At 42.1% G+C, this 17926-nt stretch overlaps 1 protein-coding gene across 2 annotated transcripts in view; it reads right to left on the bottom strand.

Annotated features, from left to right (window-relative positions):
- RCAN3 (RCAN family member 3) overlaps window positions 1-17300 on the bottom strand; it is a 39160-nt gene extending 21860 nt beyond the window's left edge. For both annotated transcript variants that reach the window (XM_030325406.2, XM_030325407.1), the window contains exons 1-2: window positions 17109-17300; window positions 9541-9792 (exon numbers count right to left, since the gene is read on the bottom strand). In XM_030325406.2, the coding sequence (XP_030181266.1) occupies window positions 9541-9735 (195 nt within the window). In that variant the 5' untranslated portion in view covers window positions 9736-9792; window positions 17109-17300. The remainder of the gene's footprint in view (window positions 1-9540; window positions 9793-17108) is intronic.
- Between the last annotated feature and the right edge of the window lie 626 nt (window positions 17301-17926).

Genomic DNA, 17926 nt, shown 5'->3' with positions numbered 1-17926 from the left:
ACGGGAACTCTTTTACATGGCTGGCAGGAATGAAAACAGGTACTGCACTTTCGAGACATGACAGGATCTGCTAGGATTGAAGAAACGCAACCCTACAAGCCAGCAACATCAGTCCCAGCTAGACACCCTGGGGAACCCACCCTGCACCCCCCACATACACAGAACATTCAGCACCGCTGTTGCAACGGCAACCTATCAAAAATAACCGAAAGGTCCAACATAAGAAGGGGTAAAAAAGTTGTGGTAATTTTCTAAAACGGGACACTATATAGCAAGTGAAACAATACATATTTCAACGTGGATTAATCCTCCAGATATAATGTTGAGGGGGAAAAAAGAACTTTTACAATATGCTATTTATATAAAATTAAAAATAATGTAAAATACTATGTATTTCACTAGTGTTTTACAGTTTTTTAGCACACAGATCCTGCACGTACTTCCTTAGATTTATACTTCAATATTTCATGGTACTACTGTAAATGGTAAAGTTTTTTATTTTATTCTTTTATTTTTTTAATGGTAATGTTTTTTAAATTTCAGTTTCCAAATGTTTATGACTAGCATATAGACGTACAGTTGATTTTATATATTGACCCTGTGTCCTCCAATCTTCCTAAACTCACTTATTAGTTCTAATGGTTTCTAGGTGATTCCTTTCTAAATGGACAATCATGTCAATTGCAAACAGTACAATTTAAAAATACAGAACCCAGGTTTGAATGTATAGATCCACTTATATATATTTTTGTTGATATACTATAACAGAGTATATGTATTCTCTCTTATGATTTTCATATTTCTTTTTTCTAGCTTGCATTATTATAATATATAATACATAACATACAATGTATGTGTTAATTGACTCTGTTATTGGCAAGGCTTATAGTTAAATTCTGGGGGAGTCCGAAGTTATACATGATTTTTAACTCCGTGGAAGATCAGGGCTCTTAACTCTAGCATCGTTTAAGGGTAAATCATAGTATACATACATACACAGTATTTTGAACCACAGGAAATAGCAATATTTGATCACGTGACCTACAAATACAGCAATTTCATATGGTTAGGCTTAATAAACAGTTGAAATTACATGGGAAATCATAAACACTGAGTTTAGGATAATGGTTATCTGTGGGAGGAGACACGAGGAGTTCAATTATATTAATCAAATTTTATTAGCTAAATTGGGTGGGCACATAGATTTTCTTTCTGTTAGTCTTTATCCTCTTTGTAAAGCCTAAAAATCACCCTTTGTTTAAGAGCTTGGGCTAGTGCCTTCACACAAGATAAATAACCAAACCTGAAAGTTATTCACCTGTGTCTTACCTGGACTCCTCGGGAGAGCAGAGGCCAAGGTAAGGGCACACAGAGAGTCTGTTTTGGGAAGTGACTGCACAGGACAGAGGGGGAACAGTGAAACAGGGAAGCACGGAAAGCCAGTCTCCCTTCTGTCCAGGCTGTGTCGTCAAGCCGGTCACCTGTGTGGCCAAGCAGGGTATGATGTGGCCAGGAGCCCTCTGGGAGGGCAGTGAGAAGACCCTCTCAGCGTCAGAGGAAGGGGGACTTATTCACTGGCTTTAGTCTCCCCCTGGTCAAGGGCTGTCCTGTGGGATGTTAACTCCCTCACGCTTCCATTTCTGCCCAGGCATCGGTACTGCTGAGCAACTTCACACAGGCAGCAGAGAAACACTGCGACAGAATGCAAGGTACCTACGGTGTTATAGTGAGGTTACACCTGTGCACAGCTAGGTGCTCTAGCAAGAGCTGGAGTGAAAAGCGGGGGGCCAAGACGATGTGAAGTAGGACAAAAGAGGTGTCCCGTACATATATGCATACATACTACACACACGTATCTATGTGTGTAGATACATATATATGCTTGTGCGTGTGTGTGTGTATATATGTATATATATATATACATACATATACATATACACACACACACGCACAAGCATATTACAAAGAATGTTAAACTCAAGAACAATGGGTTATTTTTTAACTTTTTTTTAACGCATTTTTATTGTGGTAAAATATACAAAACACAGAATTTACCATTTTAACCATTTTTTAAAATGTGTACAATTCAGTGGCATTAAGTATATTTATACTGTTGGGAAACACCATTCTCCATCTCCAGAACTCCCCATGAGCTCAAATTAAAACTATGTATGCATTAAACTAGAACTCCCAACCGCCATCCCTCCAGCCCTGGCAACTGCTATTCTACTCTCTCTGGGAGCCAGACCACGCTCGCTAGCTCACGTAAGGAAGTCATACAGTATGTGTCCTCTTGTGCCTCTTATCTCAGTATGTCTTTTAAGGGTCGTGCAAGTTATACCAAGTATCAGAATTTCATTTACTTTTTTTTTTTTTTTTTTAATTTTTTTTTTTTTCAACGTTTATTTATTTTTGGGACAGAGAGAGACAGAGCATGAACGGGAGAGGGGCAGAGAGAGAGGGAGACACAGAATCGGAAACAGGCTCCAGGCTCTGAGCCATCAGCCCAGAGCCTGACGCGGGGCTCGAACTCCCGGACCGCGAGATCGTGACCTGGTTGAAGTCGGGCGCTTAACCGACTGCGCCACCCAGGCGCCCCTGAATTTCATTTACTTTTAAGGCTGTAGAATATTCTATTGTCAGTATATACTGCATTTAAAAAAATTTTTTTAACATTTATTTATCCTTGAGAGACAGAGAGAGACAGGGCATGAACAGGGAAGGGGCAGAGAGACAGGGAGATAACAGAATCCGAAGCGGGATCCAGGCTCTGAGCTGTCAGCACAGAGCCTGACACGGGGCTCAAACCCACGAACTGTCAGATCATGACCTGAGCTGAAGTCGGATGCTTAACTGAGCCACCCAGGCGCCCCTCCGCTGCATTTTTTTTTTAGTTTATTTATTTTGAGAGAGAGAAAGAGCATGAGCAGGGGAAGGGTCAGAGAGAGAGGGAGAGAGAGAGAATCCCAAGCAGGCTCTGCATTGTCAGCATGGAGCCCAAAGTGGGGCTCCAACTCACAAGTGAAATCATGACCTGAGCTGAAACCAAGAGTCAGACGCTCAACCGACTGAGGCATCCAGGTGCCCTTACACTGCATTTTATTTATTCATTTATCCGTAGATGGACACTTGGGTTGTTTCTACCTTTTGACTATTGTGCATAATGCCACTATTAACACTGTTGTACAAATACCTGTTCGAGTCCCTGCTTTCAATTCTTTGTGTATCTATCCAGAAGCAGAATTGTTGGATCATATGGTAATTCTGTGCATAAGTTTTTGAGGAGCTACCACACAGTTTTCCACAGCAGTGGCACCATTTCACACTCCCACCAGCAGTGCACAAAGGTGCCAAGTTCTCCACATCCTTGTCACTTGCTCTCTGTTTTTAGGACAGGAGCCATCCTAATGGGTGTGAAGTCCTAGCTCGTTGTGATTGTTATTTGTATTTCCCTAATATTAATGATGTTGAGCATCTTTTCATGTGCTTGTTGGCCGTTTATATATCTTCCTTGGAGAGACGTCTATTCAAGTCCTTTGCTTATTTTTCAAATGGGTTGCTTGTTTTTGAGTTTTATGGTTGGGTTTCAGGATTTCTTTACATATTCTAGATATTAATCGTTTATCAGATAATATGATTTGAAAATATTTCCTGCCATTCTGTAGGTTGCCTTTTCATTGATGGGTGTTTCTTAATGTACACATTTTACATTTTGATAAAATCCAACTTATATATTTTTTCTATTGTTACCTGTGCTTTTGGTGTTACATCCAAGAAATTATTGCCAAATCCAATGTCAAGAAGATTTCCCTCTATTTTCTTCTAAGAGTTTTATAGTTTTAATTCTGACATTTAGGTCATTGATCCATTTTGAATTAATTTTTGTATAAGGTATATGATAAGGGTCCAACTTCATTCTTCTACTTGTGAATATCCACTTTTCCCAGCACCATTTGATGAAAAGACTGTCCTTTCCCCATTGAATGGTCTTGGCACCCTTGTTGAAAATCATTTGACCATACATATAAGGGTTCATTTCTGGGCTCTCTATTCCATTAATGTTGGTTAATGTCTGTCTGTATGCCAGAACCACACCGGTTTTTAAAAAAATTTTATTGAGATATAGTTGACATGTAAGTACCACACTATTTTTATTACTGTAGCTCTGTATTAAGGGAACGTATCTTTTTTTTTTCCTTAATGGTTATTTATTTATTTATTTATTTTTTTTTTTTTGAGAGAAAGAGAGACAGGGCACAAGCAGGGGAGGGGCAGGGAGAGAGAGACACACACACAGAATCTGAAGCAGGTTCCAGGCTCTGAACTGTCAGCACAGAACCCGACGCGGGGCTCAAACTCATGAGTCGTGAGATCATGACCTGAGCCAAAGTTCGACACTAAACTGACTGAGCCACCCAGGTGCCCCAAGGCAACATATCTTAACATAATAAAGGCCATATATGATAAGCCCACAGCTTGTCCTATATACACCACGATGAGAAGCTGAAAGCCTTTCTTCTAATATCAAAAACAAGACAAAAACGCCCACTCTTCCTACTTTTATTCAACAAAGTATTGGAAGTCCTAGCCAGAGCAATTAGGCAAGAAAAATAAATGAAAGGCATCCAAACTAGAAAAGAAGTAAAACTGTCACTATTTGCAGATGACATGATATACATAGAAAACTTAAAGACTCCAAAAAACAACAAAAAAAAACCCTGTTAAAACTAATAAACAAATTCAGTAAACAAATAAGTAAACAAATTCAGTTGTAGGATATAAAATTGATACACAAAAATATGTTGCATCTCTTACATTTATAACTATCAGAAAAAGAAATTAAGGAAACAATCCCATCAAAAAAGAAAGAAGGAAGGAAGGAAGGAAGGAAGGAAGGAAGGAAGGAAGGAAGGAAGGAAGGAAAGAAAGAAAAGAAGAAAGAAAAGAAGAAAGAAAGAAAGAAAGAAAGGCAATCCCATCTATATTGCATCAAAAGCATAAAATACCTAGGAATAAATTTAACCAAACAAGTAAAAGACCTGTATACTAAAAATTACAAGACATTAATGAAAGAAATAAAGAATTAGTAAATAAATGGAAAGATATTTCAAGCTCATGGACTGGAAAAATCATTATTGTTAAAATGTCCATCCTACCTAAAACAATCTATAAATTCAATGCAATCTGCATTAGAATTCCAATGGCATACTTCAAAGAAATAGAACAAAGAATTCTAAAACTTGTACAGAACTACAAAACTCCCTGAGTAGCCAAAGCAATCTTGAGAAAGAACAAAGCTGGAGGATCATGCTCCCTGATTCCAAACCATATTACAAAAGCTACAGTATTTAGGGGTGACTGGGTGGCTAAGTCCGTTAAGCGTCCAACTTTGGCTCAGGTCACAACTTCACAGTTTGTGAGTTTGAGCCCCTCATCGGGCTCTCTGCTGTCAGCACAGAGCCCACTTCAGACCCTCTGTCCCCCCACCTCTCTCTCTGCCCTCCCCCGCTCATTCTCTCCCTCTTTCTCTCTCCCAACAATATAAACATTAAAAAACAAAAGACAAAAACCCACAAAGCCACAGTAATTAAAATACTATGGTACTGGCCTAAGACCAGACGCACAGATCAATGAAAACAGAATAGAGAGCTGGGAGATAAACCCACACATACATGGTCAATTTCCGATAAAGGAGCCAAGAATATACAATGGGAAAAGGACAGTCTCTTCAATAAATGGTGCTGGACAGCTACAAATAAAGAATGAAACTCAATCATTACCTTACACCATACACAAAAATTAATTCAAAATAGATTAAAGACTTGAATGTAAGACTTGAAACCATAAAAAAATCCTAGAAGAAAAAAATAGGTGATAAGCCCTTTGGCATAGGTCTTGGCAATGAATTTTTTTTATTAAAAAAATTTTTTTAATGTTTATAGTCATTTTTGAGAGACAGAGTACAAGTCGGGGTGGGGCAGAGAGAGAGAGAGGGAGACACAGAATCCGAAGCAGGCTCTAGGCTCTGAGCTGTTGGCACAGAGCCCGATGTGGGGTCTAAATCACAAACCATGAGATCATGACCTGAGTCAAAGTCAGACGCTTAACCTACTGTGCCACCCAGGCACCCCTTGGCAATGATTTTTTGAATCTGACACCAAAACCAAAAGGAAGAAATGCAAAAAGCAGTGCGACTACATCAAACTAGAAAGTTTTGCACAGCAGAGGAAACCATCAACAAAGTCGGGGGGGGGGGCGGGGCGCGGGGGGAGGCAACCTACTGAACAGGAGAAAATAGTTGCAAATCATTTATCTGGTAAGGAGCTAATATCAAAATATATAAAGAACTCATAAACCCAACAGAAAAAACCCACACAATCTGATTTTAAAAATGGGCATATGATCTGAACAGACATTTCTCCAAAGAAGACATACAAATGGCCAACAGGTACACAAAAAGATGTTCAACATTGTTAATCATCATGGAAATACAGATGAAACCACAATAAGCTATCACCCTCAGACCTGTTAGAATGGCTGTTGTCAGAAAGAGAAGACACCAGTATTGGTGAGGTATGGAGAAAAGGAACATTTGTGCATTGTTGGTGGGAATGTAACTGGTATAGTCACTATGGAAAACAGTGTGGAGCGTCCTCAAAAAATTAAAACCAGAAAGAAAAAAAATAGAAGGGGGCAAACCATTAAGAGACTCTTAACTATAGAGAACACACAGAGGGTTGATGGAGGGGAGGAGAGTGGGGGATGGACCAGATGGGTGATGGGCACTAAGGAGGGCACTTGTGATGAGCACTGGGTGTTATATGTAGGTGATGAATCACTAAGCTCTACTCCTGAAACTGATATTACACTATATATGTTAACTAATTAGAATTTAAATAAAAACTTGCAATATTAAAAAAAAGGAAAAAAAATTAAAAACAGAAGTACCATATGATCCAACAATACCCCTTCTGGGTATTTATCCCAAGAAAACAAAAACACTAACTTGAAAAGATATCTGCATCCCATGTTTATTGCAGCATTATTTACAATAAGAAAGATATGGAAACAGACGGTCTATCAATGGATGAATGGATAAAGACATTGTGGTGTATGTTGTATGTGCATTTACATACATACGTACATATACACATATATACACAATGGAACGTTATTCAGCCATTAAAAAAAAATGAAATCTTGCCATTTAGGACAACACAGATGGACCTTGAGGGCATTATGTTAAGTGCAGTAAGTCAGACAGAAAAAGGCAATTAACCATATAATCTCTCTCATATGGGGAATTTTAAAAAACAAAACAAAACAAACAAAATGAACTCACAGAGAACAGATTGGTGGTTGCCAGAGGCAGGGGGAATGGGGTGACAAAATGGGAGAATGTGGCCAAAAGGTACAAACTTCCAATATAAAATAAGTATTTTGCAGCCTCAGATATTACCATTAAGGCTTTTATGTAAAGTTTACCATGACTGAGAATTGCATATAACACAAGGTCTACTGAACTGCTACTAGAATTTCTGCTGATAAGATTCCCAACTTAATTTAGGTTAGATATAATCCCAAATGGCATGTATGTATGTATGTATTTATTTTGAGAGAGAGAGTGCGCACGTGCGAGAGAGAATTCCAAGCAGGTTCCGGCTGTCCACGCAGAGCCCGATGCGGGGCTCAATGTCACGACCGTGAGATCACGACCTGAGCCGAAATCAAGAGTCACACACTTAACCGATGGAGCCACCCAGGCGCCCCCCCGAGACGGTTTTTTAAAATGAAAACCAACAAGAACTCACCACTTTGGCAAGTTAAAAAAAACTTCCTAGGCTACACGTAAAAAAAAAAAAAAAAAATTGGAAGAGAGATTGTGAGGTTTCTTGAAACAATCCTTATGAATTTTAAGATAAACTAGGAACACATGTGATTTTCGTGTATCGCAAATAAACAACAGAGTTAATGTAATTGTTACATGAAAACGCAGAGCTCTTAAAAAGTTGAGAAACCTAGGAAGAATGATTTCAGAATGTCTATGTCGTGGCTGAACTTGAGAAAGAAGACAACACTTGTGAATGAAAACCAGCCTGAAAGATACAAAACTGGCGGCTGTGGTCCCTCTCCCTTGCTCCCTCGGGGGTTTCAGCATCTCCAGGCAGGTCTGCTGCAGGAGCGTCCTAACTGGCCCCTTGCTTCTGGCTCTCCTTCCACCACTCCGCCCTTCACATGTTGTCCACTGACCTGCCTAGTATGTAATTCTGATGGTCACCCCTTTGCTCAGAAGACTATTGGCCAGAGAGACGCAACCCCCTTGAACTTTGCAGGATGCCCCAAGCTGACCTTTCCAGCTTGACTTTTCTTCCCTGTGGCCGCCCCTCACCTATGTACCAGCCACACAACTGCTTCCTGAAGTGTCCACACTCATCCTGAGTCAGCTCGTTGGCTCGCTCTGTTTCCTCTGGCCAGAATTCCCTTTCCCTTCCCTGCGAACCTCCTACCCAGCTCACGCTGCCCTCCTCCAATGCCATCTCCCCGTAAGACCTTTTACTGGACCTGGCTGTCATCCTCTGTCCTCTGACCCCTCGATGTACTTTCAAGTGCCTCTAAAGGAACTAGTATTCCGTCTTGCGCCAAATTACTTACCATCTCCACTGCGGGACTATCAACTGTCTGAGGCAGAAGCTGTTTAAATTCCTACTCTATCCCCTGAAGCAAGCAGCACAACGCCTTACACACTGGAGACGCTCAAGTATGTAGGGAGTCAAACTCTATCAAGTTCTCTCCAAGAAAGTCACTGGAGGGAAAATACTTTGAGGACACAGATGGAAAACTAAGGGATGGGTGATAGTAATGTGTTGAGAAAGTCTCAGAACATGCAAAATTTATACCAACAGCAGAAATATTTTACTTTCGTGTGACTAAGACCTACAGGCTTTTGTGAGGTCATGACGGGAGGAAAAAGCCACACATAAAACCTCTCTTTCCAGGTAAATAATACATGAACTAAAGGAGAGTGGCCTTTAAAAAATAAACTCAATCATTTTTCCCCAAGCTGTAGAAAGTAATACAAGAAACGTTGACAAGTCTGTTACAACGGAATCATAAATGTAATCAGCCTCAGAAAAAAAAAGCTTCAAATACTTCTGACCTGTGTGAATTGACTCTCAAGTAATAGGAAGCCAGGGTGAAAATCACTAGCTGTTCCTTAATCACAGGCTCCAAGAATGAAGGAATGAATGAATGAATCAGGACTTAGTAAGACCTGATTGAGAATGCGCTATAAACCACTGCTTCACAAAATATGTGTGGGAAAGAGCTGGTTTGGAAATACTTCTTACGTGTTGTGGACTGTTAGTTACTGTCGTACAATACAATTAAATGCTGCGGCAACGTCTAAAGGTTGAGGCGTGCTTCTTGTACTCGTCACGGGCCAGTAACAGACTGTGCAAACAGGCAGCATCCGCTGCTTCTCCACATCCACATCCACTGAACCCACTACCAAATGCAGGGGAAGGTAGGATACGTGCCTACCTTCTGCTCTCGCACCTCAAACACTGCTTCATGGACACTGCAAGCAAAGAGCGAGGTAGGCAGATCGCTGAAATCCATCATCTCTTCCAAATCATCTTCATTTTCACCAAAAACCATCTCTTCTTCCTCTTCTTGGTCACTGCTACAGAGATCTGACTGGCTGTCATTCCAAGATTTCATAGTGTCCCTCAGCATTATCCCCTAAAAGCAGGTCTTTTCCGTTTTTAAAGTTCTAAGGTGTCTACCAGGCATCTGGTGTTAAAAAAGAGAAAACAGCATAAAGATAAGACTTTGAAGGCCAAACACTGTTCCAGTCAATTCTCAAGACAGCAATTTATCAATGGAAGCAATTTTATTCAGGGAAGATAAATCAGAGTCTAAATCAATTCATTACAGTCCTCACAAGTAAGTTCTATATATTCTAATTTGATTTGCTTAGCATAGTTAATGTAATACATTTCACTGGCAATGACATATTACAAAAAAAAAAAAGGGCAAAAAGTTTTCTAGTGACATCGGGGGGAAAAATGGGCAGTGCGAAATGAGACAGTATCAATATGTATGCTAGTTTACAAGCAGTAGGAAGGAAAATGTGAACCGGAGCTGCCTTCACATATTTGTTTTGGGTTTTAGGTCTACAACAGTGAAACTGGAGCAGCTGAATACAACCCACACGGATTCATTCACCATCTGCACCGTGAAACACGGTCTGCTGCGAGATGACTTCACCTGTCTTAACCAATTTGTTCTTTTTGAATATACTCTCAAAGAATCCAGTTGCACAGACCCGAAAGTTCTCTATGAGGCAGGTCATTGTCAATACCAGAAATACGGATGAAAGGCAAAATCTGACACAGACGACAACTGAAGAGATGACCTTTTTTCTGAACATTTATAAATTAATAATTTTAATCCTGAAGGCCTGGAGCCGATAGCGGCCCTCTGTTAAATAACGGAAGAGCGTCTGTCTTCTATGGACTTTCTGCATGTCGGTCTCCTCTGATGAGCTGTACCCACACCCTCCGAGCACACTGCCTGGACCCTAACAAATTTCAAGATGCTAAAATGGAATTTTAAAAATACCAGTCAGGCACAGAAAAATCATGCGATCACGACTGTTACTAGCTTACTATGACTTCATTTGTGATTTTACATTTTATTTCAAAGAACACAATGCTGCAAATATATTGCTCATACAGAGTACATGACAGATGTCAATTACAGGCTAAAAACAGTAGAGGGTTTTTTCCCCTCCATTATTCTACTACACCAATCAGGAAAGACTAATTCCCAAAAGTAAAGTCCTTACTCATTTTTATAAACATCTTCTGAATGCCCATCACATGCCAGGTTTTATTAGGCATATTAGACGGGTAAGAAACAGTTCCTGTCCTCAAGGAGCTCCCGCCAGAGCAAGAATTTCTTCTCAACAATGCTAACCAATCCTGAAGGATCTTGTTCTAAGAGTTCCTATGCTTTCAATTTCTGCTTCTCCATCGGTCCCTTTTCTTCAGCAAACACACCTACTCGGGATTCCCCACCCCCACCCACCCAATCTTAGAAAAAGAAATCTTCCTTTGGAGTTCTGTCTTCCCCTCCAGCTACCTCTCCGCTGCTTCTTCGCCTCTCCTACCAATTCCCTGCAAAAAGTAAGCTGTCCTGCTGTGTTCTGTTCCCCAACAGCACGTGCTCGAGAACTCGGTGCCACTGGCCTTCTGCCACTACCTTCGGCTGAAACCGTCCTCACGTGCCTGTCTCTGCAGCACCAGACACTGCCGCCCACCCGTCACTCGTCATTCAGTGTGCCTCTGCCTTCCAGGTAGGGTTTCGGTCCTTCCTGGCTCTCCTTCCTAAACCAACTGTCTGTCACTGGCTCCTCTGTCGTCACTCACCCTCTACAAGTTCATCTCTTTGAGGTTTCCCTCCTCCTCCTCCTCTTCTTCTTCTTGAGTGGTTTCATCCATCAAGCCTTTAACCACTGAACTGCCAGTGCTTCTCAGCTCTGTTTCCTGCTCACCCTGTGGCTCACACACACAACATGGGGCTATCAATACTGCCTCTCATTTTCCGCAACGAATTGTAAGCTGGGAAGGATGTCACCAGAGTAAGAGCAGAATCTTGGGCAATGGGGGGGGGGGGGGGGGGGGGGTGGGTTGGGTGGAAAAAGTACACGATCCCAAGAGGTTCTAATCTGTCTCTAGGTCTTTCCTGCCTATACACCCTGAAAATCACTAATCTGTATGATTCATGCACCCAGACTCAACCTCTGTCCTGAGCTCCAGACTTGTATTTTTAGCTTCCTATTACACATATCTACCTGTGTGGCCCACAGGTACTACAATTATTTTAAACTTCATACCTTTAATTAGATTATTGTGCTGTAAGTCTCCAATCTGGAAAGGGGCCAGGTTGGGGGGGGGGGCGGGGGAATGGTATCTCGCTAAGGCTTTCTTTGTAATCCTTTTCTTCAAGACTAAGCTGTCAGAGTTCATAATTCTCACAACACTTTGTTTATTTCTCTGTTACATACTTACCTGATGACTATTTGTTTACAAATCACGGTTACCAGACCGTGAGTGCCTTTGAACCCCTTGTCCCTGGCACAGTTTCTGGCTGACAGTATAGGCTTAATAAGGATTGCTGAATGAAAGCAGATAGCACTGTGTTTACCCCACTAATACGGCAGCACAGACAGAGGAAAATTTAATTCTATGTGAGATTAGAGACAGCTTCCCCAAGGATGTTATGGAGAGACTTAAAGATAAACAATTTCAGCAGAAAAATGAGGGGGTGCGTTCCAGGCAAAGCCTGAACAGTTCAAGGACAAAGGGAGGACAGATCATCGTGAACAAAGATCTGATGAGGCCAGAACGTACTGTCTTTGGTGGGGTGGCAGGAGACAAAGTTAGAAAGGCAGGCATGGGTCTCCAAGCTGCCTTAAAAGTGGGTTACAGCGTCCTGATACAAAACAGAGTCAATATCAGCATGCCATTGAAGGTTTTTTAGGCAGGGAAATGATATATTAACCCAATTTAACTTTCAATATCACTAAAAGTAGATTGTCTTTATATCTTATCTCTTAGAGGAGCTAATGTTTTTAATCTCACCCGACTCCCAACCCATTACAAAGAGGTGAGGAAAATACTGTGCGTGGTTTTTTAGAGAATGGAAGGTTGGGGAGCTCTGAATGACCAGATTTTGAAATATGAGAAAAATCAAGCCATTTTTGATAAGATTTTTTGTTTCAAGTTCCTTCCTCCAACCCCTAAAAAGGAAAGGAAAGGAAAGGGGAGGGGGAGGGAGAAAGAAAAATCAGAGCACAGGAACAATCCCTCACTTGACTTAAAAAAAAAAATTCTTAGAAGGTTATACCTTCATTTCCTGTTTTCTTCCTTCACTTTAGGGTAACTTTTTCTTGTGCCGTAATTTCAAACAGAAAAGTAAGACTAGAAGGAAGTCCTAAATACTTTTTACCCAGAGTTACCAATTAATTACATTTTTGCCCATTTTTAAAATCATTGTTTCTATATATATATATATATATATATATATATATATATATACACACACACATACTTTTCCCCCTGAACCACTGAGAGTAAGACAAGTGTGCTGTCTTTACTCCCAAATACTTCAGTGTGTAAGAACAAGATCAGTTTCCTACATAAGCCACAGTACAGTGACCAAAACCAGGACATTTATTTTTTTTTTATTTTTTTATTTTTTTAAATTTTTTTTTTCAACGTTTATTTATTTTTGGGACAGAGAGAGACAGAGCATGAATGGGGGAGGGGCAGAGAGAGAGGGAGACACAGAGTCGGAAACAGGCTCTAGGCTCTGAGCCATCAGCCCAGAGCCCGACGCGGGGCTCGAACTCACGGACCGCGAGATCGTGACCTGGCTGAAGTCGGACGCTTAACCGACTGCGCCACCCAGGCGCCCCAAAACCAGGACATTTAACATTGACATAATACTGTTATCTAAATCAGTGTCTACCTTCAAATTTTGTCAGTATTCCTAGTAATGTCCTTATGATTATTTTCTCTTCAAATGTTTTAGGTTATTGTTAAATAATTTGCCTTTTGTCCCAAGATATCTCAATAGTCTTTATAGTGCTGCTACATTTTCTTCACTTATACATTACTGGGTATTTGATACACTTTAAAAGGATGGACTGGGGAAATATCACAGTACTGCAAACAAGCTTGAACAGTCTTTAAGTATATCCCAAGAAGATTCAGTCTCCATAATCAATTTTCTAGATTTAAACTCTGGCTCCCCAGTACTCTATATTAGGCAAATCACTTTGCCTCCCTTTCCATTTCCTCAACTGTAAAATAGAATTATAAAATAATAACCCTTACCCAAAAGGATGTCAGAAGGATTAAATGCTAAGTGCTCAGAACAATGCTTTGCATATAGTTAGTGCTCAATGATTTTTACATAGGCACAATCCACATCAATGAATTGCTGGATTGAGGATGCCAATAATGTCAGAACCATCAACGGAACAGATATTCAAGCAATAAAATGAGAAAAATACATGTCCAAATAATCTAATTCCAAGCAATAAAAAGGCTACAAAAAGGAAATAAACACTTTGTATCATTTCAAGAAAACTGTTCAGTGGCTGATCTAGCAGTAAAACCAGCTCAGAGCAACCACTGGAAGGAGTACTATGGCTCCAGGAAGAAAACCATTAAAGATTTAAAAACAGTTGGCCAGAAAAAAGGCCATCGTGCTTTTATTAAGAGCTTCATGGAATTTTATGTTGTAATTCAATGCACACGGTATTAGAGATACTATCTTTCAGATGATGCCTCTCTTGCTGAAGGCAAGCCACGAGCTTTTTTCGCATATAGCTTAAGTCAACATCATCGACCATTTCATAATTTTCTGATATCATAAAATGCAGTTAGATTTGATCAGAAAGAGATGATCAAAATCAAATAGTGGAAATGACAATCTTCGCACATCTGTAAAACCATCTGTAATCTCAGCTCAACGAGCAGTTTGATTTCATTAAGACAAAGAAAATAATTACAAAAGTACATTGTTTCTATGCTGTTATTACTGGAGCAGTTGCTAACTCTGGCCCACTCCAACTATTACACGATTAAGCTGTCCCTAAGTTTACTAAACCAGGGAAACACTGACTGGTTTAACAGGGCTGAACCAATATCCTCCCGCTTCTGTAAGCAAAGGTCTGCGCTAATCAGGGTTTAGCATCATCTCAGCGCCACTGTAGCTGTGGCTGGCTCCTGGCGAATTGTTTCTTCATGGAAACATCAAATGAGTGGAAAACTCCAAGTAGCATGACCATCTGTTCTCCTACCAGCCTTGTGACAAAAGTAATCCATCACGGCAAAACGGCAGGCATGTGCATTTGACTTGGCATTTTAAGTTTTGATTGGGAAAAGGCAAATCCAGCCTCTTCCAGGATTTTTTGAAAAAACAATTTCTCAAAACAGTATGCTTCTCGACTTGTTGAACCTTTAAAATAGCTTAGCCAGGTTCGCTTTTATTATTTTTTTGATGTACTCAAAATGCTACCAAACAATACTGGAAGCAAACAAGTTATTCCCTCTCCGGCTTTACATATGCCCTGCTCAATAACCTTGGAGGAAGTCACTTGGCTTTTTATTTGTTGTCTCATACATAAAATAAGGAAAATACTCACAGATGTTGCTGAACTACTAAATTCCTTTTTAAAAACTTCGAAATTAGAATTCAGACTAGATTTCTTAAAAAAAAAACAAACCCTCAGAATTGTCGATATGGGGGTTCTGAATAACTATCATGTAAGCCTCCAACGTCTATTTCCTGCTCATTTACCACTTAGAGGCAGACTTTTACTGCTCTTTAATAGTTGTGGCAGAAGAAAAAAAATTGGGGAAGTAAATTAAGTAGGTGAAAATTAGATTTTTGTATTTTTTTATGTTTCAATGACCTATATACCCTCTCTTCACAGATTTAGAGTTAGTCCTATTACAATTATTGAGGTTCAGTGCTCCACCAGGCATAGAGGGATTTCTTAGTGTGAGAGAGAAGAGAAATAAACAACAAATATCAACAGTCAGAACATATGAAAATAATCGGTTTTAAAGACTTATTGAAGTAGGGATATAAAAGACGGATGCTATTTGTTTTGCTGAATATAATGCATTTTCCCTCACTATATAACCTCTACATTCCAGACAGATCCACTGTCTGCCCTGCACATTCTGTGGGTTTTGGGGGGTCTAAACAACAAATGGCATTCAACTTTAGAGCTTCCATTATTTCACAGGCTTCAGCCTAATGGATTTCCAAAGCACAGTATTTTTTTTTTTTTTCCATGATGTTCTGCTTAACTCTTTCAACCAACAAATCCCCCGGGCACCATACAAAATGTGTTCTCATTTGTAACCCTTGACATCCACATGTTTAAAAGCTTTACAAACGTACAATTCAATAATGGGAAAAATCTTGGTTTCCCTAAAAGTACTGAAATCTCCTCCCAAGCTAGGAAGGAAAAGGTTTGTCACAGCAGTGAAATGGAAAGCTGATGGCATGGCTAAAGAAGGGGCGTCGTCTTCAAGCCTTTCACTGTCTTCCTCCATCACAAGTCTTCAATACCAACATCAAGTCCCTGCCCAAAAGCACAAATTTGCGTGATGTGCAAAAATCTATACCCTGAATCTCAATGTTGTGTTTTTATAATTTAATAAATTGAAAGAGCTAATGAAATAGTCTTGAATTATTGTAAACCATATGCAATATCAGCTACAAATAAACCCGTTGCTTCCCTTACCAAATAGTACATCAGAGACTTCCATAAAATGCAGAGAATTCTCCGCAAAGTTCAGATAAACGTGGTGTGCTAGGGAACTTTCAACACGGGGAGAGAATATTTCCGGCTTTGGGCGCCACACGAAAACATCACTTTAAAAGAATCGTAGCTTGTAACTGAAACACGGATCTGAAAACGGCTCCCTACACTGGACTCCTAATCCCTGAAAGAGAGGATCGGATTTTGCACGGAATCTGGAAGCAACCTGGAAACAGACCACTGTCCCTCCACCGCTCCAGACAGCAGATGGAGGCAGACAGTCAAGTTTCGAGAAGTTAGCGAGTAAGTAAAACGACGGCTATTCGTGCATCAAGGGGGGGTGGAGGCGAGGGGCTCTGAACTCCTCGCCGTACCTGTGTGCCCGAGTGCACCTTTCCGGCCTTCAGGAGCAGGATGGGCCTGTCAGCTATTCAAAAAGTCAAAGTGCTGGGAAAAAATTCCTGGTGGACAGGAGAGAACAAAAAAACAAAAGAATTTTTTTTTTTTTTTTTTTGGTTTTGTTTTCCAAGACACCAGCCCGGAGCTGCCAGAGAAGACGCTCGGGGCGCGAGGGGCTGGACCCAGGACGCGCAGCATCTCTGGGGTCTCGGGCACTGGAACGGCCACCTGTATCGGGCATCTGCGGACTCTTTCTTTCTTTAACTTTCCGCACCCCGCGCCCTCCATCCTCCCCGGGGCTGGTTGCAACCTGCTGGGAGAGGCCGGGTGCCGGCCCCACCCGGCGAGGGGGACTCACCTGCGCGCTTGGCCACTGCAGGGAGGAAGGCAGGCGGGCAGGCGCGAGGCCGGAGCGGCCCGACGGGCCACGCGGGAGCCGGGCCGCCGCGAGGAGCCGGGCCTGGGGAGACGCCGCGGTCGGCAGCCGGGGCACAGTCGGCGCGGCTCGGGCCGCCCGCAGCCTCGCCGCCACGCCCTTGATGCTCGCGGGAACCGCGGCCTCGGCGGGGGCGCGAGCGGCGTCAGGGCCCAGGCGGGCTGCCGGCGTCGCGCGCGCGCGCGCGCTGGCCCGCGCGTCCCCGCCCCGCCCCCTCCCACGGCGGAGCGCGCGCGGCGCAGGCGCCCGAAGGCGGCGGCCGGCTGGGGCGCGCCGGGTCCGGAAGCCCGCCGGAAGCGGCCCCGCCCCTCGCGCGCGGCCGTGGGGGCGGGGCGGGGTGGGGGTCTGGCTTCGCGGTGTTTGCTCGTTCCCAGGCTGGGAGGGGGCGCGGGAGCGCTGGGGCCGCTGCGCTGGGGCCGCGGGCTTTAGGTACCCCGATGGCAGGACCTTTGGCGCCCTTCTCGTCTCCCACGGTGGCCAGGAATAGTTTCTCTCCCGCTAGCGGCACGTGTCAGTCACAAGAGGAGTCAGTGGGAGTATTGGGGACGTTTACTGAGCGCCAGTTACTATGTACACTGCGCCCCGTGCTTGGCCAGCTTTACCTCGTTTAACCTCACGAACCGGATATTATTAGCTCTTATAGACGAAGAGGGCTTCCACGTGCTTAATTGCCCGAGGAGAGGCGGCTAGTAGGTAGCCGAACTCTAGGTAGCCCCGGGTGTGCGGCTCCTGCGTATCCT

This window comes from Lynx canadensis, chromosome C1, assembly GCF_007474595.2.
Source record: "Lynx canadensis isolate LIC74 chromosome C1, mLynCan4.pri.v2, whole genome shotgun sequence".
Taxonomy (NCBI): domain Eukaryota; kingdom Metazoa; phylum Chordata; class Mammalia; order Carnivora; family Felidae; genus Lynx; species Lynx canadensis.
This window is presented reverse-complemented; position numbering and strand designations above follow the sequence as displayed.